Genomic DNA, 23,402 nt, shown 5'->3' on the forward strand with positions numbered 1-23,402 from the left:
GGCGGCGTCTTGGTCGTCACAGCACACGTTTCTCAGACACTATAGAGTTGATCCAGGGGCTCTAACGACAGTTGAATTTGGAAGACGAGTTGTTCAAGCAGCAATGTCTTTGTCTAATTAAACTTTATTTTTTGATTAAGCATTATCCCACCCGTGTAAGCTAGTTATTTATCACTAGTATGCTGCCATGGAGGCACCAGGAAAACGGAAAATTGTATCATACTTACCGTAATTTTCCTTTCCTGGTGCCTATCCATGGCAGCATACGATCCCTCCCTCGGTTTTTCCTATTTACGGAGAATGATGGGGGGGGGCTATACCTTTTAATTTATGCTATTCACTGATCCTGAAGGTGGAGTCGAGGCGGAGCTCTATCACTAGTATGCTGCCATGGATAGGCACCAGGAAAGGAAAATTACGGTAAGTATGATACAATTTTCCGTTATACTTACCTCTTCTGTGCAGTTGGTTTTGCACAGAGCAGCCCAGATCCTTATCTGCTCAGGTCTCTCACTGACTCTCCTGGTTCCTCCCTCCTGGTTGGTGTCCCCACAGCAAGCAGCTTGCTATGGGGGCACCTGAGCCAAGTCACAGCTCCTTGTGTCCATTTAGATACGAAGCCCCATCCCCTTTCTCTCCTGATTGGCTGAATGATTTTGACAGCAGTGGGAATCAATCGAGCAACGCTGCTGTCTCAGCCAAAGAGGAGGGGAGTCCCAGGCAGCATAGACACTCCTGCAACATCACTGGATAAAGACAGGCTTAGGTAAGTATAAGAATGCATTAAGATGAAAAAAAAACCTTCTGCCTTTACAATCCCTTTAATACATCTTCCTCGAGTGCCTCGATTCAGTGATTTGTGCCTAGGTTGAGATTATATCATCGGTTTGTTGCAGGCAGGAATAAGCATTTCCTCAATCTCCTCTTCTCCAGAAATCAGACTATAACATTGTAACTTTGTAGCAAGTTACATAGTTAGTCAGGTTAAAAAAAGACACAAGTCCATCCGGTTCAACCAAAAAAAAAAAACAGTATTGAAAACCCAACCATACAATCCCATATACACAATCCTTTACCCACTGTTGATCCAGAGGAAGGCGAAAATAAACCCCAGCAAAACATGATCCAATTTTCTACAGCAGGGGAAAAAATCCTTCCTGATCCCCCGAGAGGCAATCGGATATTCCCTGGATCAACTTTACCTAAAAAAAAATTTTAGTACCCATTTATATTATGTACACCTAGGAAAGAATCCAGGCCTTTTTTAAAGCAATCTAGTGAGCTAGCCAGAACCACCTCTGGAGGGAGTCTATTCCACATTTTCACAGCTCTTACGGTAAAGAAACCTTTCCGGATTTGGAGACGAAATCTGTTTTCCTCTAGACGTAAAGAGTGCCCCCTTGTCCTCTGTGTTGACCTTAAAGTGAACAACTCAACACCAAGTTCACTATATGGACCCCTTATGTATTTATACATGTTGATCATATCCCCCCTTAATCTCCTCTTCTCAAGAGAGAATAAATTCAGTTCCTCTAATCTTTCCTCATAGCTGAGGTCCTCTATGCCTCTTATCAGTTTGGTTGCCCTTCTCTGCACTTTCTCCAGTTCCCCGATATCCTTTTTAAGAACTGGTGCCCAAAACTGAACTGCATATTCCAGGTGAGGTCTTACTAATGATCTGTACAGGGGCAAAATGATATCACTCCCCCTGGAGTCCATGCCTCTGTTAATACAAGAAAGGCTTTGGAAACCACTATGTTATGCTATTATTAAGCTTAGGATCTACCAGAACACCCAGATCCTTCTCTGCTATGGATTCCCCCAGTTCTACTCCCCCTAGTATGTATGATGCATGCATATTCTTAGCCCCCAAGTGCATAACTTTACATGTATCAACATTAAACCTCATTTGCCACATAGCTGCCCAATTAAACAGTGCATTGAGGTCGGCTTGTAAATTGGAGACATCCTGTAAAGAAGTTATTCCACTGCAAAGCTTGGTGTCATCTGCAAAGACTGAAATGCTACTTTTAATCCCAGACCCTATATCATTTATAAAGATATTAAAAAGTAAGGGTCCCAACACTGAACCTCGGGGTATACCACTGATAACTTTAGACCATTCAGGTTACACAATGAAAAGTTGAATCAGGGGCTGATCAGGGTCAGACACTTTTGAAAACACCCAAGAAATGCAAAGGCACCAGGGTGTACATGGTTATGCCATCTTTGGCCCAGCATCCCAGTCCAGGATGTAGATGGTGAGCTTGGATGATGCCTGGACAAATATGAAGCCATTTTTTTGGGTGGGAGACCAGATGAATGCATTGCTAAGGGGATCACTTTGAGAGGTACTTGCATGGATGCATATAATGTGAACAAATCTATCTGATGCTAGGTTTACTTTCAGTAATGTAACCATCTAAAAAAATACTGAAATACCCGTTTTAGGTAGAGTTACTCCATAAGTTCCCAAAACTAGTCCTTCCTACAAGAAAGTTTGACATCTTCATTTTACATAAAAGTTCTAACTGGGTATCCTGTTTGTAGTTTTTCCCATGTCTTGGCACTGACACAACAGGGGAGATTTACTAAAACTGTTGCACACAGAATCTAATGCAGCTGTGCATAGAAAACAATCAGGTTCTATTTTCAGCTTGTTCAATTAAGGCTCCTTTCACACTTGTGCGACTTGGGACTGCAAAGTCACATAACAAGTTGTATTCTATAATTTCCAATGAGTACCGTCCATATCTGTGCGACTTCAAGTTGCAACGACTTCAAAATAGTCCCTACACTACTTTGGTCCAACTTTAATGCATTTTGAGGTTCATAGACCTCAAGATTACACAGACATTGCTTCAAGTCCAGTCAACATCGCAGCAAAATCGCGACCAAATAGCGTGGCAAAATCGTAAGACTTTTTGGTGACACAAGTGTGAAAGGAGCATAAGCTTTGACAATAAAACCTGGAAGCTAATTGAATACTATGCACAACTGCACCAGATTCTGTGTGCACCAGTTTTAGTTAGGCCCCTTTCACACATACGGACCATTCATTTCATCAGTTCAGTCACGTCAAAATGGATGAAGTATTCATCAGTTTTTCATCCATTTCTCATCTGTTTTTTTATCCGTTTTTCGTCCGTTTTTCATCCGTTTTTCGACCGTTTGTCAGTTTACAAAAAAACAGATATTGACGGATGTGGATGAAACTGGATGATCATCCGCTGCCATCCGTTTTTCCATAGGAATGCATTAATGTCCGTAGGTGTGAAAGGGGCCTTAACCTCCCCCACCTTACATTCTACATCACCTCTACCTGCATCCCTCTGTGCAGTCTTTAAACTTCTTAGAAACATGGGCTGGTAAACTATTTAAGCAAAGGCCACACTAGACAATTACAGTAATAGATCCTTAAAGCAAAACTTTACCCATAACAACTTGATAAAAAATAATGTTCATTAGCAAAGGAACATACATTTCACATTAATAATTATGCTACCAACATTAGTGTGTGCTGTGATTTGTGTTCAGCATTGCTCCTGTATCTTCTTGCTGGAGGCCACCATTTTGCTGAATCCGAGAGCCCCTGAACATTAGTAAATCATAAAACTAAACAAAACCTATCAATTTATTGCTTTCAACATACAATGACATTGCTGAAATGCCAGGATTGCTAACTGTCACATTTGCTGGTGTCCTCAACCAAACTGTCTAACTATTAAATGGCTGGTGTCATAACTGATCACATGTGCAGCACCATGCCAGTTGCAGATCAAACAGAAGCAGCTTCCTTTGCTGTAAAGGATAGGAGGGTTTAATTCTGCTTTAAGGTTGTCAGCAGATTGGACTCTACAAATTCAGCAAAGTGCCTAAAAATGCCTATTATAGGAGAGCAACTGAGCATGTGCAGACCCGAATGAGAAAGTGTATTACTGGATTTTAAACAGTATAGACACTTATTTTTAATGTTGTGCATAGCTATACCCAGGGCTTTTTTTCTCAGAGAATAGGTGCAGGTATTCTCCCCTTCCAAGTCACCCCTTGTCTCTGCCCCCTATCCACCTTTGAGTACATCCCTTGGTACCACCCCCTAGCAAAATCCCAATACCACCCTTTTTAGAGAATACAGAACCAAGTATAATTTTTTTTGGTGCTAAGTAATTTGTATATAATTTGTTAATTATAATAATAAAAGCAGTAAAATAGATGCCTCTAGCAACTACAGATCCCACCACCAACAATAGATCCCCCCACCAAAACAATAGATTCACTTCAGCAACATATATATGGAATATAACAATATATCTCCATACACAGTGCCTTTGCGAAAGTATTCGGCCCCCTTGAACTTTGCGACCTTTTGCCACATTTCAGACTTCAAACATACAGATATAAAACTGTAATTTTTTGTGAAGAATCAACAACAAGTGGGACACAATCATGAAGTGGAATTAAATTTTTTTGAATATTTCAAACTTTTTTAACAAATAAAAAACTGAAAAATTGGGGTGTGCAAAATTATTCAGCCCCCTTAAGTTAATACTTTGTAGCACCACCTTTTGCTGTGATTACAGGTGTAAGTCGCTTGGGGTATGTCTCTATCAGTTTTGCACATCGAGAAACTGAAATTTTTGCCCATTCCTCCTTGCAAAAAAGCTCGACCACAGTGAGGTTGGATGGAGCGCATTTGTGAACAGCAGTTTTCAGTTCTTTCCACAGATTCTCGATTGAATTCAGGTCAGGACTTTGACTTGGCCATTCTAACACCTGGATATTTTATTTGTGAACCATTCCATTGTAGATTTTGATTTATGTTTTGGATCATTGTCTTGTTGGAAGACAAATCTCTGTCCCAGTCTCAGGTCTTTTGCAGACTCCATCAGGTTTTCTTCCAGAATGGTCCTGTATTTGGCTCCATCCATCTTCCCATCAATTTTAACCATCTTCCCTGTCCCTGCTGAAGAAAAGCAGGCCCAAACCATGATGCTGCCACCACCATGTTTGACAGTGGGGATGGTGTGTTCAGGGTGATGAGCTGTGTTGCTTTTATGCCAAACATAACGTTTTGCATTGTTGCCAAAAAGTTTGATTTTGGTTTCATCTGACCAGAGCACCTTCTTCCACATGTATGGTGTGTCTCCCAGGTGGCTTGTGGCAAACCTTAAACAACACTTTTTATGGATATCTTTAAGAAATGGCTTTCTTCTTGCCACTCTTCCATAAAGGCCAGATTTGTGCAGTATACGACTGATTGTTGTCCTATGGACAGAGTCTCCCACCTCAGCTGTAGATCTCTGCAGTTCATCCAGAGTGATCATGGGCCTCTTTGCTGCATCTCTGATCAGTCTTCTCCTTGTATGAGCTGAAAGTTTAGAGGGACGGCCAGGTCTTTGTAGATTTGCAGTGGTCTAATACTCTTTCCATTTCAATATTATCGCTTGCACAGTGCTCCATGGGATGTTTAAAGCTTGAGAAATCTTTTTGTATCCAAATCCAGCTAAACTTCTCCACAACAGTATCTCGGACCTGCCTGGTGTGTTCCTTGTTCTTCATGATGCTCTCTGCGCTTTAAACGGACCTCTGAGACTATCACAGTGCAGGTGCATTTATACGGAGACTTGATTACATACAGGTGGATTCTGTTTATCAACATTAGTCATTTAGGTCAACATTGGATCATTCAGAGATCCTCACTGAACTTCTGGAGAGAGTTTGCTGCACTGAAAGTAAAGGGGCTGAATAATTTTGCACGCCCAATTTGTCAGTTTTTTATTTGTTAACAAAGTTTAAAATATCCAATTAATTTCGTTCCACTTCATGATTGTGTCCCACTTGTTGTTGATTCTTCACAAAAAAAATACAGTTTTATATCTTTATGTTTGAAGCCTGAAATGTGGCAAAAGGTCGAAAAGTTCAAGGGGGCCGAATACTTTCGCAAGGCACTGTATTTTCTATCAGCCAACATCAATAGACCCTTCAGCAGGCAGCAACAATAGACTGCTCACTTAACAGCAGATCCACCACAGCAACACTATATCCCCCAGCAACACTAGATCCCCCACCAGCAACAAAAGACCCTCCCAACTGTAGACCCTCTCCAACAACAGATCCCCCAACGCCTAGCATCAATAGATCCTCCAGCATATCACAGCACCCCTTGACATTACATACATGCAGTGCCCGAGGTGCCAGAACTGCATTCCCGCTGAAAAAAAGCCCTGGCTATACCTGCAAAAGGAGCCAGCCTGAAGTGATCCAGCAGGACTTCATTTTCTGACTAACGTTCCACTTTAATAAGGGTGTAATTACACAGGTTGTAAAGGGGCAACTGCTGCAGGGCCTGTGAGGTCTGGGGGCCCAATCATGACCACCCCTCTTTCTCTCTCCCCATATTCACATCACATTCTATGCAAAATAATTTACCCCTGTCTTTTTCTTTTCCTTTCTATCACCTGCTGTTTGACCCTCTGGAGGGCTTATTAGGATTGACATGATATTTTATTCAAATGTATTTGGAATATAAAGCACTATCAAGGGTTTTCATATGATATTTGAGGGGGCCCTAGATTTAATTTCGTCCAAGGGACCTGCAGCTTTTAGGACAACCCCAGAATGTGAGTTCTGACCACATTCATTTTTATTAGACTGTACAGTAAATGGCAGAACAAGCTCATTTTATGAATGAATGCAAAAGTCATAATCTAATATGAAAACATGCCTTACCTCTGGGAAATCTTCCTGGGTCTTGAGAATGTGAGAATTTTCAATGTAAGAAGTCATTTCTGCAGCACCAGTGCCCTCTGCTGGAGACATTTGAAAATTATACAAAAAAAAATTTAACTGCATTACTTTTATAGCTTTTATTTAATTATGTTTTTTTCTGTAAAGACTTTAGGCCTAACTAAAAAACAATAAAACAAATAAACAAAAGCTTGGATCACATGCCTGCATACGTGAGCAGATGTTTGAGAACACCTGGAAAGAGAGCATTTCTAAAACAATTTAAAACACGAGCGTGACCGACTCGTAAAGAATTAAATGTATGAAGCTTAACCCATGCCACAAAACTCTGTACACTATACTGTTGTAGCATGAAAGTCAACATATGTAAACCTATTATCATTGAAATCCCTAATTCAAGCATAAGTGTTTGGGATCTTTGTATGCCGGCTGGTGCTCATATATTTGTGCAAGCACTGTACAATATACAACTGCGTAGGATTTACTGATTACTGATGATTTTAAAAATGTTTTTCTTTTTTTTTTTTTACAATCTCCTTTAATTATAGTATGGGTATTTCCTAATGGAAGTTAGATAATCCCAAAACTGTTTGAGAAAAATCATATATTTTTTTGGGCACTTAGCTAGCATTAGTTCGTAAAACAAAATGTGCATGGCATGGCAAAACAGAACTGCTAGTAAATTGTATGTATTTACCCAATGGCCTGTAAGTATTTGTTCACATTGCAGGTTCATACTATATTTTTTGGGCATACGATTTGCTTGTTCATGCATATTGCAGTCGATTGTTGGGGTTCGTTCTCAAGTGATTTTGAGCATGCAGCATTCCTGGGAAGCAATAGTGGAGAATGATGATGTCCCCCTCCGAGAATCATGACTGTTGAATCGTTTTCCTAGTGTGCTACTGACATAAATTCCCCTGTAGTTAGCTGGGTCATACTGGTCTCCACTCCTATGGATGGGTGTTATGAGGCCTTGGTTCCACACTTGGTAGTAACCAGCACTCAGGACCAGATTGAACACTTTACATATTCCAGCATGTACATCTGGGGAGCTGTGTTTATTCATCTCTGGCTGGCTTCTGTCCATCCCACTGGCTTTTTTAGTTTGCAGGTGTTGGATATTCTCTATTATTTCTTGCAGTGTAACCGGTACATATAGGGGGTTCTGGAAGTTTTTGATATTTCCACTATATCATTTAGTCTTTTGATTATGTATTTTGTTGTACAGTTAGCGCCTCTTTTGGAATATCTTAGTAGAGGTTTTAGTAGCTGAGCCATATGTAGCCATTTTTGATGTGAAGGTTGCCTTTCCTGGGTGCTGAGCCAATATTCTTCTATATTTCCCAGAAAGCGTTTTCCTGAAGTGCCTCTTCTAAGTGTTGCAGGTTGTTGAAGATGAAGTTTTGTTGTTTTTAAGAGTTTGTATTTTTTTCTGTAGAATGCCATGTGCCAGTGGCGGAACCACCTGGGTCGCAAAGGTATCACTTGCGACCGGGGACTGGCATTCCACCACTGTTAGGGGGCCCCAGTGGGGTTGCTTGCCAGAGCCTATACTGACATTTCTACCTCCCTCGCATGGATGGGGTAGGAGAGAGCTGATCTGCTCTGTCTCCTCCCACCCCTCTCCTCCTGTGTGTACCATGGAAAGTGTGAAGCTAGGCATATGAATTTGATCATTCAGCTGCTGTCTTTCACACTTCCTGCTGTGCACACAGGAGGAGAGGGCCAAGAGGAGAAGGAGCAGATCGGTTGTCTACTCTCCCTTCCGTGCGAGGGAGGGGGAACTGTCAGTGCAGGCTCGAGGCTGCATGAGAGAGACGCTCTCAGCTCAGAGTCCTACTGAGGAGGCACTGATAGACAGCACTAATAGGTGGCACTGAGGGGCAATGATACGCTGCACTCATGGGCACTGATAGGTAGCATTGTTAAGCACTGATAGGTAAAACTGATATGCGGCACTGATAGGCAGCATTGATGAGCACTGATAGGCATCACTGTTGGGCAGTGATAGGCGGCATTGATGAGCAATAATAGTTGGCACTGATGAGCACTGATACAGTAGATGACAATGATGGGCACTAATAGGAGGAGTGCCCTGATTATGAGTGTAAACAATGCACTGACAGTTTTGCCGGTGTTAAGGAAATTGTAATTAATGTAAATAACTGTATTCTATTTTGTATGCTTTTCCTGTGTATTGCACATGGCACTTGTAATATTTTCATTACATGTTTGCATTCTTTCAAGTCCTAATGAGAAATTAGCCTGCCTATGTTACGCCCCTTGTTAACATTAAAGTGCAATTGTAATATTAATGTGATACCTACGTTATTATGTGGAAGAATCTATTACACACGGCTATGTAATAAAAATAATAATAATGTAAGCACCTTCATCCAAATTGAAATCAAAAACAATCCATGAACATTCGGGGGGGCAGACATGAGAAGGACCGATGGGCCAAGGGCGAAAGACGCCAAGAAACATCCCGGCCAATCAGGCTGTCATGAGTGCACCACCAAATTCCATGAGACAGGGAAAGGGGGGAAGGGGGGCAAGGGTTTTTAATGGTGCCATAAAATTAATGGTACAGCAAACACATGTAATAATTAGGTTTGTTAAAAAATATAAATTTTATTTAGAATATCAATCAATAAAAATTCCTTAAGTGTCATACATAATTCATATATCACATACAAGATGTGCACCTATAGCATCAATAACAATACAGGTGTATTTGGGGTGGGCCATGGACTGATAAGTAATAGTCCAAAGATTGGTGTCAAACCAAAAATCAATTAACTCACTGGGTTTGAGATTCATTTTACTTACCTAGCCCATTCCCAATTATCAATACAGGTGGGATTTATATATATACATCTATCCATCTATCAAATTCTTTCATCTTGCTTTTCTCTTCTTTCCACTTATTTATGACTGGATGGCGGTCCCTACTTAGGCGACACCACATCCGCTGGCGGGCTGTTTGATGTGGCTGGGTTACCCCTCTCTCCTCACTATCATCTGGTGGTATCATCTGGTGGTGGTGACACTGCATGGGAAGATCACTGCCGGCAATAGATTTGGCAATTGACGCTGAAATGTGTAAATATATATACATTCTGATATAGATGTTTTTATTCTGTCTAATTATTACAGTTTATGTTTAAAATAGGAACTTCCAAAGAAGTGGTTGAGATCCGCTAAACATGTCAAGTCACTGGGTAGACATGGACCAACTCCTTACCCACTAACAAGGAGTTTTTGGTTTGACACCAACCTTTGGACTATTGCTTATCAGTCCATGGCCCACCCCAAATACACCTGTATTGTTATTGATGCTATAGGTGCACATCTTGTATGTGATATATGAATTGTGTATGATGCTTAAGGAATTTTTATTGATTGATTTTTTGAATAAAATGTATATTTCTTAACAAACTTAATTTATACGTGTATTCGCTGTACCTCTAATTTTATGGCACCATTAAAATCCCTTGCCCCCCCTTTCCCTGTCTCATGGAATTCGGTGGTGCACTCAGGACAGCCTGATTGGCCGGGGTGTTTTCTTGGCGTCTTTCGCCCTTGGCCCATCGGTCCTTCTCTTGTCTGCCCCGCCGAATGTTCATGGATTGTTTTTGATACGTTATTATGTGTATAAAAAACTTCAATTGCATCGAATAAACAGAACAGGTTTTTGGAAAGATGCTGAGTGTATCTTTTGTGTCTATTCCCTACTGCAGTAGTTATTAATTTGAAACCACTAATCAATAGGAGGATAGGAGTTGCCTATCAATAAAATTTCCAGAACACCAGTTAACGTCTCTCCCTTCCTCGCACAGACACAGTGTGGGAGGAAAGGACTGCCGATAATTGGCAAGTCTGTTTACATGTGATAAGCTGATCACATGGTAAAGGGCCGCTGTGATTGGCCCTTTACCATGATCTGTGATTAGCTGTGTCCGAAGAACACTGAAGTCACAGAGCGCGCTGGATGCGCACCACAGGGGGCACGTGGGAGGCAGGGTTCTGGGACAATGTCCATGGATGCCCTCCCAGAACTGGAAGCCCTGGGCTTGGATGGAAGGAGGAGGGAGGGTTAGGGGGCCCTTTATGGTTTCTTGCAACAGAGCCCTGAAGGTTTAAGTTGCCATGTGCTATCCTTAAGTCTTGTTGTCAGGGTCTCTTTGTTTGTTATTGGAGACTGTCCATACTGTAAGGTGTTTCTAATACTTTGCATTCTTTGTCGAACCCTTTATTGGATTCTTTATTGGATGGTTTCTTGCTGTTGACTTTCTCAGCTGCGCTGTTTCTGCAATGGTGTATAATATTTTGTGGAAGTCCTTTGTTGCCTGATTTACACCTCATGGGCTTACCTCATAGGCATTTTTTTGGAAGTTTTCGAGCTGTTTTTTTACAGTATGTCAGATCTGTCAGTTACCTCTCTGCAATTTATGTAGTGCTTTTTCCCACCTGTTCTGGCATTGAGGTCTCCAAACATGAGCATTGTCCTAGGGATTGGAAGTGGGAGGCCTCACGGTATAATACCTCATAGGTGTCTGGTCTGAAATATGGGGAATCTGGTGGGGCAATGTATGCTACACACAGGTAGATGCACTGAGAGGTGAGGATGGAGCTGCTTATTCTTAGCCATATATGGCTCTCTCCTTTTTTGATTGCATTCATGTTCTCATGTAGCTCCTCCTTATATCAGACTAGTATTCCTCCTGAACACCGACCCGGTTTGATTTTTCTATTCTTCTGTGTTGGGACAGAGAATTCCCTATAGCCAGTAGGTACTAATGGTGCATCCTGTGCCCGGGTCCATGTTTCCAGGAGGATTTGTATATCTGTCTCATCTAGTCTTTCTTTGAAATCTGGATCATTTATTTTGGATCCGAAGGCTAAAGCTTTCAGACACTGAATGTCCCAGCTACTGATTACCAACGATGTCATGTTGTAGTTATATACCTTGTTATGGGTAAATTTCCTGGGACAAACCAGATTACGGATGGTTGTCATTGTCTTTTTTGCTTTTTGAGCATACTGTGCTGAGGAGGGTTCTTATCTCCTCAATTTTTCTGCTCTTTGGTGGTCTTGGTGTCCATCTTGGGGCAGGTGGTTTTCTCCATTCTTACCATCTTCGTGGCCCTGTTTTTTGGTTGATTGTATTGTTGTATAGAATTCGTGGTGAGGTTTGGGGTCTTCTTGTAGCTGTAATTGTGTTCATTTGAGCATGGTTTGTGCCAGATCCAGGGCTATTAGTTTTATTCAGTACTGTCACTTGAAATTCTCTTGCAAGTTGACTGACCCCTTTTTTGTTCAGATTTTGTTGTTGTAGAGGTGCTGGGGCAATATTGAGGGATATTGTGCCACTTGAATGGAAGGCTTTGACCTGGTTTCATCTGCCAGCTCTGAGTTGATTTGCTGGATTATATTGTTTGATATGTCCGTCCTTGAAAGAAGGGAGGACAGAATTACTTTGGAGTGTGGTCATTTTTGTTGTGCAGTTCTGCAATAAATCCTGTTGTCCCTTATTTGTGCCTGTGTGTATGATGGTATGTTTAGGGTTAGCGAAATATGGGTCATTGATGACTCCTGTTGCCTATCCAATTGTGGAACGGTGAATTTTGGTAACTCTTGTTCCTGGAAAGAGCCATTTAGTGTTAAGGTATTTCTTATTTAAGTCTATTATTAAATCAATTTCAGGAGTTTGTTGCCTGTTCTTGTGGTTTGATAATTGTTTGCTTGTTGTCTCTGGATTATTGGCATTGTCTTGGCTATTTCCGGTGTTTGTAATGTTCCCTCAGTTGGGTGGTTTCTTGTTTTAGCTGTTGCATTGTAGATCACATTTCTTCTAAGACAAGCCTGTGTTCAGATATGAGTGTGTTTAGCTCTTCTCTCAGCTGGTCATTTACATTTTTATCACTTAACTGTCTTTAAAGCTGTTCTTTAAAATGTACAAAGTCTCTAACTGAAATAAGCATTCTCTAAAGATATTGGGTGAGGGGAGATCAGGCATGTCTCTGGATATAGTCTCTGTTAGTATCTGTTCCTCATAATTTTAACTGGAGTTTTTTTTAACCTTGTAGATGTTGTAGGCCTGATTTTTAATTTTGGGGGAAGATCCAATCCTCTTAGCATCTCCTAAACTTCACTTTAGAAGCATCTGGCATTTTTTGCCAAAGCTCCTAAACTCAACTCTATAAAGGCCTATGTGTCAGGGTTTTAGCTGAGTTTAGGAGCATGCTGCGGTTAGGTGAGGTTCGACGTGGAAGAATCGCATTCAGAATAGGAACGTTTTGACCGTCGGCCGAGGGAAAACACAGAACATAGCATTTTCTATATTAGAACTTGGGCTTGTTGGGAATGGATGTTTTGAGGTGGGGATCCTGCAAGAGGATAGACCAGTGTTTGTGGAAGACTTTTTCCATGTGTCAGTGTTGGCTATGAAATTGAGAGACTAATCTGATTTCCTGATCCACCTTTCCCTTCGTCTTGTCTTTATCAGGTGTGTTTAGGTAGTAAGAATACGCTTCACTCACTAGATTTTGGGTGTACCCTTTATTGAGAAATGTATTGGTGAGGACTGCATGTCTGGGTTATTAAATCGATCCCCAATAAGCTCTCCCCAGCTGAACGTTTAAAAAAACAATGTGAAAGAAAAACATAAATTAGTTAAATCCTTGCCCTGTGTGGGTGCTAAAAGAAGAAACTGAGGTCAACACAGTCATTTAGTCTTTACTATAAATACATCAGTACATCTGCATAGGGGCTTGGCTTGAGAAACATGTTGCCACACCCACCAGTGATGTTTTAGGAATTGAGGTCACTTTCGGCTTGCTGTGCCCTCCACCTGGTTAGTGGTTACCCAGCTACTTCTGCTCTCTGATTCACCAGCATCTGATTTTTATCAACAAAACCGCTGTCTAACTTGGAATTCTGGGACAGGACACACCTGATGCAGATATTATGGAACTGCAGACCTGCACTCTTTGATACGCACCAATTCCTCCACATATCTCTGAGTTGCCTACTGTATGTGTGTTTACCATGCCTTTATATGCTACACTTAGTCTAGCACCCTCTGGTGTTCTCCTAGCCTTATAGATATACACAGCTGACAGCCCTGAACACTTTATCCTGGATTGGAATCTGAAATCTACCGTGCTGAGATCTACACCACCCAAACCTGACATTGATTTTTAAGTCAACCTTTACTGGCTATATTTCAGTTGCCAATTTGCTGTTTTTATTAATAAATGTACCTTACTTTTTTTTTTTAATATTGAACTTTTAATTGTGTTTAATAAGACAACATCAATTATGGCAGATTGGTATACTGCAAATATCAATTAGCGGGTTCCATACCATTATTACGTCTGGTCTCTATCCCCTAACTATTACAGTTATTTGGGAATATTTAATTGCCATTTAAAGGTTCATATCTAAGGTGGGAAGTTTGATTTTTAAAATTAATTTATCCCATGTAATAACGGCCTTTAGTTGATGCTGTCTTGCTAGTATTGATGCTGTCTCGCTAGTATTGTGTGCATTGGATTATACGTTAATCCTTTGCACCTTTTACCCACTAGATGGTGCTATTGCTGATCCATGTATGTGCCGATGATTATTGTTAATTTATTTGCAATTTGTTTTTCTGTTTTTATATTTATGTGCAAAGTTATTATGGGGTCAGCATGGCAGTTTCCTATAGTTTCTGTCTCATCTGGCCTGCACATACTGTGCTGGCAAAATAAGCCCCGATCTTGGTGTGTGATTACTCATTAGCTCCTGTTCCCTCTTCCAAGATGGCGGAGCGGTCCTCACCAACTTCCGAGTACCCAGCCCAACCTTCTCGCTTAAATAGATGGCGTCAGTACGCCGTCTGCACCTTTGAAAACGTTATCTGTGACGAAACGTCGTAAGGACACGGCGTACTGACGTCATCTGATTGCGACTAGGGGGGGGCGGACGAGCGGAGTCGTCCGACCGGCGGCTATTATCAAGGCTCTGTACTTCCTGGTTTATTGTAAGTGTTATTCATTTATTATTCTAAATAAATATAAAGTGGTTTTACACTATGGGAGCTGTTCTGGTCAAGTGTCTCTATGCATGAAGTCTGACTTATCTACAGGCATGTTTAACATCTAAATGTGGTAAGAGGCGACTTCTACTGGTGAAGGCTGGCACTGGTTCCTAAGTGGTACACTTGATTGTTTTGGTACACTTTGGCTTGTTCATTTATTTTATATGGTAAGAGGCGATTTCAGCTGGTGGAGGTTCAGCACGCAAACTTACATGATTATTTCCATTCACTTTGGCATTTACCTTATTTTCGCATGGTAAGAGGAGATTTCAGCTGGTGAATGATACACTTTATTAATATATGCGATTGCCCCTATTTCACATCGGTAAGGGGTACTTATCAGGTGTCCTATTGCATGGGTTTTTTTTCTTTATTTTATAATATTGATTTGTGAACATTCACACTGGTGGAGGTTATATATACACAATTTTTCTGCGCCAATCACTGAATGATCACTGTGATGTCTCAGTCACTATAAATCGTTTGTGTTGGGTTTTACGCTATTGCGTTTTTCATTTAATTTCATGATTCAACGACCACTGAATCACCACGAGTATACCGGTTCTGATCTTCTATCAAGGGGACAAGATTCACTATAGAGAACCCGCACTTAATTTTACCTTATCTGGTAAGCATACATCCATAAGGAGCTTGGTCCGGAAACTGAGTTTTTACCAATTTATGGACTTTTATGGACTTTACATTTCCATTACTCATTAATAGCGCGACTTGTTTTAGAACCTTACTTACTACACTCAGATCACTGCCCTCTGCTATTTTTATTTATATAGCCTGGAATGGTTGAGGCGGGAGGGGGAACACGCTCACCCCCCCCCCCCCTCCCCTTTCCTGGCTAGCCAAGTTACATACTCAAAATAAGTGTCTGGTATTGATTTTTTTTTTCTGCATGGAATCCCACTTAAAATCCAAACCAGAAAGATGTTTTTCTTGCTGTAGAATATGCTACAGCAAAAGTGACGCATACAATGCAAAAAAAGCATACTGTTTAACCACTTCCGCCCCGCCCACCGCACATTTACTGCGGCAGTCAGGCGCTCCTAGGCAAAGTGATGTAGTACTACGTCGCTCGCTCAGGAGACTCTAGGGGGCGAGTGCGCGCTGCCGGCAGTGCGCTCCCGCCCCCACTCGTTAGCTGGGGAGCCAGCGCATGTGAACGGCGGCTCCGATGGCCGCCAGCCACACGCAATCTCCCACAGCAGAGAGAGAGAAGGACAGACGGCTGATGTAAACACAGCCGTCTGTCATTCTCCCTGAAGTGATCACAGAGGCTATGTGATCCTGCTATATAGGATTGCAAGTCTCTGTGATTACTTCACAAGCCACACTCCCTGACAGTTAGAATCATGCCCCTAGGGTCACATTTAACCCCTTGATCACCAGTACAGTTAACCCCTTCCCTGCCAGTGTCATTTTTACAGTAACAGTGCATATTTTTAGCACTGAATACTGTAGTAATGTCACTGGTACCCCAAAAGTGTCAAAAATGTCAGTTAGGGGTCCGATCTGTCCGCCGCAATGTCGCAGTCCCTCAAAAAAAATTGCAGTTCGCTGCCATTACTAGTAAAAATAAACAATAAAAATGACATAAATCTTTCCCGTAGTAATAACTTTTGCACAAACCAATCAAAATACGCTTATTGCGATTTTCTTTACCAAAAATACGTAGCAGAAAACAAATTGGCCTATAATGTTAAAAAATTTAGATTTTTAAATTTTTTTTGAGAATTTCATATAAAAAAATGTGAAAAATATTGTTATTTATTCAAAATTGTCGCTCTTCTTTTGTTTATAGCGCAAAAAATAAAAATCGAGCAGGTGATTAAATACCACCAAAATAAAGCTCTGTTTGTGGGAAAAAAAGGACGTAAATTTTGTTTGGGTACAGTGTCGCACGACCGCGCAATTGTCCGTTAAATTCACGCAGTCCCGAATTGCAAAATAGGGCCTGGTCATTGAGCAGCCAAATCCTCCGGGGCTAAAGTGGTTAAATTGCCACAAATTACAATTCATTGCCAGCTTCTTTTTCTTTTAAAAAAGCTCCACACAGATTTCTCCAAAGGTCCCCCAATATACATACAGTCACAAACCCTATGCCAGCAGGGAAATGTAATTTGCTGGCAATTTAAAACACTTTTTTGCTTAGTAAATGTCAGTGTTGATGCAGCACTTTCTGTACATCGCAGAGATCACTGCTACCAGCCAAATGGAATTAAAAAATATATATTTTTTATCATTGGTACATGTTTCCCAGGGCAGTGGCCACCCCACGTGCTGTTTTTTTGACAACCCCTTGTATAAATGTCCTGAAAAAGGGCATTTTTTTTTTTTTTTTTTACAGATTCCGCTCAAATTGATATCAGTGGGGTTCGGGGTTCAGCATCTAAGCTTCTTTGAAGTTCCCTGAACAATGGTCAAACTGGCAGGGAAGTTCAGCTCATCCCTAGTTACTGCATTGTGATGTCATTTGTTTGTAAATGGCATGCAACGCAGTAGGGCAAAGCACCTTTGGTACGCTCGCTGCATTAACACAATAGTAATGTCATCAAGTCACAAGTTAAAGTGCATTTAAATGGGCTGCGCTAACACTATACACCTTAATGTTTGACATTATCCACACAAACACATGTAGCACCCTCCTAGGTAGGTGCTAGGAAAAAGCATCTATTGCTCTTTCTGCTTATCAGGGGAGCCTGATCTGTTAGTTTGCCTGTCACATGTTTCCAGGTGTGATTCACTGGGTCTGAGGGAGTGTCCCCACTGTATCCAATAAGGGATCTTGTTGGACAGTGGAGGAAACCCAGCCAGTGACACATGATGTTTTATGGCAGTCCCAGTGGGAGGGCATTCCTGCAATGCATCCTGGGATTGACCATAAATATAAAAAAATTAAGAGGGGACATGTGACACAGGGGGTCTTTGGCGGGAAGCAGAGTCCCAGGAGGAGGCAGATGGCTGGTCTCTCCTCCTGTGTATGAGGAAGGTGGTCTTAGGCAGTCGGCCTAGTGAACCAGGTGTGGAGCTGAGCTGCAGAGGATCCAGAGTGCTGACGGTGGAGCTGCTGGCAGAGTCTCTTGGGAAAAACAGTGTCCGGGAGTACTGAGGGACCTGCCAAAGGGTCTGGCCCAGGAAGGGGGACCACTCCAGTGAAATCAGGGGGATCAAGGAGCTAGCTCACACAGGAAGTGTAACAGTAAAGGGGGTGCCGTGTACAAAGTAGTTGACCCTGAAGAATAGGAACAAAAGGGGTGCCAGGAAGGGCCCTGAAGATTGATCTGCAGTACAGTACAGCTTACCTCAGACAGTTCATTCTTACTACTTCACTGCTACTGACAAGGTGAAGCGGCGGCCTAGCCGCACTCAGCATTATTCAGTCGTTCCAGCAGATTGTGCATAGTTATAGTTGGAGTAACCCACTCATTCCCTTCTCCCATCCAAATTCTCAATAAAAACACAAAAACCAAAGCTCCTAGACCAGGGGTGGGCAAACCTTTTGACTCGAGGGCCGCAATGGGTTCATAAATTGGACCCGGGGGCCGGACCAAGAGTAGATGGCAAAAAACACTGTCAAAAATTGCGTGTCTTTTAAGGTCACAAAAGTGTAAAAGGGGCCTTCAGTAATTAAGGAAAATTTTCCCCTCTTTCAATGCAGAGTGACCAGCGTGCCCCCTTTCAATGCAGTGACCAGCGTGCCCCCTTTCAATGCAGAGAGAACAGCGTGCCCCCTTTCAATGCAGAGAGACCAGCGTGCCCCCTTTCAATGCACAGTGACCAGCGTGCCCCCTTCAATGCAGTGACCAGCGTGCCCCCTTTCAATGCACAGTGACCAGCGTGCCCTCTTTCAATGCACAGTGACCAGTGTGCCCCCTTCAAAACAGTGACCAGCGTGCCCCCTTCAATGCAGTGACCAGCATGCCCCCTTCAATGCAGTGACCAGCGTGCCCCCTTTCAATGCACAGTGACCAGCGTGCCCCCTTTCAATGCACAGTGACCAGCGTGCCCCCTTCAAAACAGTGACCAGCGTGCCCCCTTCAATGCAGTAACCAGCGTGCCCCCTTTCAATGCAGAGACCATCGTGCGTGCCCCCTTTCAATGCAGAGAGCAGCATGCCCCCTTCAATGCAGAGACCAGCGTGCGTGCCCCCTTCAATGCAGAGACCAACGTGCATGCCCCCTTCAATGAAAGAGACCAGCATGCATGCCCCTTCAATGCAGTGACCAGCATTCCCCCTTCAATTCAGTGACCAGCGTGCCCCCTTTCAATGCATCATGACCAGCGTGCCCCCTTTCAATGCACAGTGACCAGTGTGCCCCCTTCAAAAGCAGTGGCGGCTGGTGCTCAAAATTTTTGGGGGGGGCGCAAAAAGAAAAATGTAATAGGTATTGCTTCGTGTCAAAAAACGCAGTAAAAAATTGCGTGACTTTGAAGTCATGGTACAGGCATGGCACAGGTGATGGTATAGGCATGGCATAGGTGATGGTACAGGCATGGCACAGGTGATGGTATAGGCATGGCATAGGTGGTGGTACAGGCATGGCACAGGTGATGGTATAGGCATGGCACAGATATGGTATAGGCATGTCACAGGTCATGGTACAGGAGATGGTATATGCCCCCTTTCAATGCAGTGACCAGCGTACATGCCCCCTTTCAATGCAGAGACCAGTGTACATGCCCCCTTCAATGCAGAGTTCAGCGTGCGTGCCCCCTTCAATGCAATGAACATTGTGCTGTGCCACCTTCAATGCAATAAACACTGTGCTATGCCCCCTTCAATGCAATAAACACTGTGCTGTGCTCCCACAATGCAGAGTTCAGCGTGCATGCCCCCTTCAATGCAACTGTGCTGTGCCCCCTTCAATGCAATGAACAATGTGCTGTGCCCCCTTCAATGCAATGAACACTGTGCTGTGCCCCCTTCAATGCAATAAACACTGTGCTATGCCCCCTTCAATGCAATGAACACTGTGCTGTGCCCCAACAATGCAGAGTTCAGCGTGCATGCCCCCTTCAATGCAACACTGTGCTGTGCCCCCTTCAATGCAATAAACACTGTGCTGTGCCCCCTTCAATGCAATAAACACTGTGCTGTGCCCCCTTCAATGCAATGAACACTGTGCTATGCCCCCTTCAATGCAATAAACACTGTGCTGTGCCCCCTTCAATGCAATAAACACTGTGCTGTGCCCCCTTCAATGCAATGAACACTGTGCTGTGCCCCCACAATGCAATGAACACTGTGCTGTGCCCCCTTCAATGCAATAAACACTGTGCTGTGCCCCCTTCAATGCAATAAACACTGTGCCCCCTTCAATGCAATGAACTCTGTGCTGTGCCCCAACAATGCAGAGTTCAGCGTGCATGCCCCCTTCAATGCAACTGTGCTGTGCCCCCTTCAATGCAATGAACACTGTGCTGTGCCCCCACAATGCAGAGTTCAGCGTGCATGCCCCCTTCAATGCAACTGTGCTGTGCCCCCTTCAATGCAATAAACACTGTGCAGAGTTCAGCGTGCGTGCCCCCTTCAATGCAACTGTTCCGTGCCCCCATCAATGCAGAGTTCAGCGTGCGAGCCCCTTTCAATGCAGAGCGCCACAGCATTGTCCCCAATCACTGCAGAGCGCCACAGCATTGTCCCCAATCACTGCAGAGCGCCACAGCATTGTCCCCAATCACTGCAGAGTGCCACAGCATTGTCCCCAATGATTGCAGAGTGCCACAGCATTGTACCCCAATGATTGCAGAGCGCCACAGCATTGTCCCCCAATGATTGCAGAGCGCCACAGCATTGTCCCCCAATGATTGCAGAGCGCCACAGCATTGTACCCCAATGATTGCAGAGCGCCACAGCATTGTCCCCCAATGATTGCAGAGTGCCAGCATTGTCCCCCAATGATTGCAGAGCGCCAGCTTTGTCCCCCAATGATTGCAGAGTGCCAGCATTGTCCCCCAATGTTTGCAGAGTGCCAGCATTGTCCCCCAATGATTGCACAGTGCCAGCATTGTCCCCCAATGTTTGCAGAGTGCCAGCATTGTCCCCCAATGATTGCAGAGCGCCAGCTTTGTCCCCCAATGATTGCAGAGTGCCAGCATTGTCCCCCAATGTTTGCAGAGCGCCAGCATTGTCCCCCAATGATTGCAGAGCGCCAGCATTGTCCCCCAATGATTGCAGAGCGCCACAGCATTGTCCCCCAATGATTGCAGAGTGCCAGCATTGTCCCCCAATGATTGCAGAGTGCCAGCATTGTCCCCCAATGATTGCAGAGTGCCAGCATTGTACCCCAATCGATGCAGAGACCAGCGTGCGTGCTCCCTTCAAACTTACCTGGCGGCGGGGCGGCTCAGCTTCTTCCTCTTCTGCGGCGGGTCCTTCTCCCTCGTCTCGGCGGCGGGAACCGGCGGGCGGCCTGCTCCCTTCAAACTTACCTGGCGGCGGCGCGGCTCAGCTTCTTCCTCCTCTTCTGCGGTGGGTTCTTCTCCCTCGTCTCGGCGGCGGGAACCGGCGGGCGGCCTCTCCTTTTCTCTGAGCGGCGGTGACGGTGAGTGACTGACGCACGCACCGCCCCCATTGCGACGTCAGCGATATCCTGGATGATGATTGGTCCAGGCTGTAGACTGGACCAATCACAGCCAGGATATCAGAAAGTGGGGGTGTCCAAGCGCAAAGACTTGCGCCCAGGATACCCCCCTACCCCCCCAGAAGGCAGCCAATCGGCTCCTCTTCTGGGACGTAACCCCCCCCCCCCCAGCCACCAGTTCCTTCAGGCGAGGCCGGCGAACCCAATTTTTTTTTTTTGTACAACTTTATTTGTTCGTTTTGTTTTTTTTTTTTTTCTTTTTTTTTTTTTTCTTTTTTTTAGGGGTAGGGGGGCGGCGCCCTGGCGCCCCCTATGCACGGGCCGCCACTGTTCAAAAGAGTGACCAGCGTGCCCCTTTCAATGCAGTGACCAGCGTGCCCCCTTTCAATGCAGAGACCATTGTGCATGCCCCCTTTCAATGCAGAGACCAGCGTGCCCCCTTCAATGCAGAGACCAGCGTGCGTGCCCCCTTCAATGCAGAGACCAGTGTGTGTGCCCCCTTCAATGCAGAGACCAGCGTACGTGCCCCCTTCAATGCAGAGACCATTGTGCGTGCCCCCTTTCAATGCAGAGACCAGCGTGCCCCCTTCAATGCAGAGACCAGCGTGCGTGCCCTCTTCAATGCAGAGACCAGCGTGCGTGCCCCCTTTCAATGTAGAGACCAGCGTGCGTGCCCCCTTCAATGCAGAGACCAGCGTGCGTGCCCCCTTCAATGCAGAGACCAGCGTGCGTGCCCCTTCAATGTAGAGACCAGCTTCCTGATTGGCCGGTCAATCACAAAATGGGTGGGCTCGGGGCGCACTGCTCTGCTTCCCCCCCCCCCGTCCACCTTTTGCTGAAGCCTAGGACCAGCTGCCACTGTAAATTAATAAATTAGCTAGCGCTCCACGGGCGGGATTAAAAGGTCCGCCGGGCCGTAGTTTGCCCATTCTTGTCCTAGACTGTTTCCTGACTGAGCCAAAATCACTTGGAAAATGTTGAATTGTTGTGCTGTTGCTAATGGTAACCCAGGGGAACCCATAACCAGCAGCTCCCAAGCGAGTAGTGCTACACACAGAAGCATTACTACACCACATAAACTGAAATGGGTCCTAAAGGAAAGTTCCTGCCTTTCAGACAGGTAAGTTTAGATAAAGCTAAATTCCAGCTTAGCTATTACTTTTAGGCCTCATGCATGCTGGACGTTATCAAAGTGCCAGTAGAAAGCTGGAGCTGTAGAAGGAGTTTTTCAGGGTTAGAGCGTTTTTACAGGTGAAAAACTACTCTCAAAACCCACTAGTCTTGGATTTATTACAGCCAGAAAACACCCCTGCCAAAAACTGCTTATAACAGCCTATGTGTGCATGGGCACATAGGATAACATGCTGGGGAGTTTATTGGCTGCAGAAAAAAACGTCTGACGCCAAAAAACAGCAGCTATAAAACGTTCAGTGTGCGTGAGGCCTAACACTTCCTCTGATTGGCTGACATAGAATCCGTGACATCATCCGTCTGCCTCTCTGCCTCAGGCATTTAGAAAAACCCTTGTATTCATTTATAAAATACAAAGCTTCCTGTAAATGGCTGAACTGTTCTCAGCCCAACTTGATTTTGCTTCAGGAGCGGGACCGGAACTCTTTGTACTGGTGCCGCAACACTGTGCTGCAGAGGCGTAACTAGAACCTTCAGGGCCCCGGTGCAGGAAACCATGAAGGGCCCCCTGGACCCCTGGCCGGGGCCCTTCCCTTCAAGCCTGGGACTCTTCCCACTGATCCTGGGGCCCTTTACTCTCATTGCGGGACCCTTTCACAAGTTCTGCAGTGGGCCACCTTCCTGCGATGTTGGGGCCTCCCCACAGTGGCGGAATGCCAGGGCCCGGTTGCAAGTGTGACCTTTACGATCCTGGAAGTTCACCCACTGGTGTCAGTTGTTTTTATTTTTTTGGTATTTTAATTGTATTATTTTTTATCATTTTATTTTATTTTTTT

The 23,402-nt window shown here is 44.1% G+C and overlaps 1 protein-coding gene across 2 annotated transcripts in view; it reads right to left on the bottom strand.

The window, feature by feature from the left end:
- Positions 1–23,402, bottom strand: part of LOC309554155 (uncharacterized protein) — a 145,867-nt gene that overhangs the window by 121,315 nt on the left and 1,150 nt on the right. The window contains exon 2 of one of the 2 annotated variants that reach the window (XM_082255758.1): positions 6,730–6,809. In XM_082255758.1, coding sequence (XP_082111884.1) covers positions 6,730–6,786 — 57 coding nt within the window. In that variant the 5' untranslated portion in view covers positions 6,787–6,809. The remainder of the gene's footprint in view (positions 1–6,729; positions 6,810–23,402) is intronic. The other variant, XM_082255759.1, reaches the window with a different exon arrangement.

This window comes from Pelophylax lessonae (assembly GCF_965119305.1).
Source record: "Pelophylax lessonae genome assembly, chromosome: 4".
In the NCBI taxonomy this organism is placed as follows: Eukaryota; Metazoa; Chordata; class Amphibia; order Anura; family Ranidae; genus Pelophylax; species Pelophylax lessonae.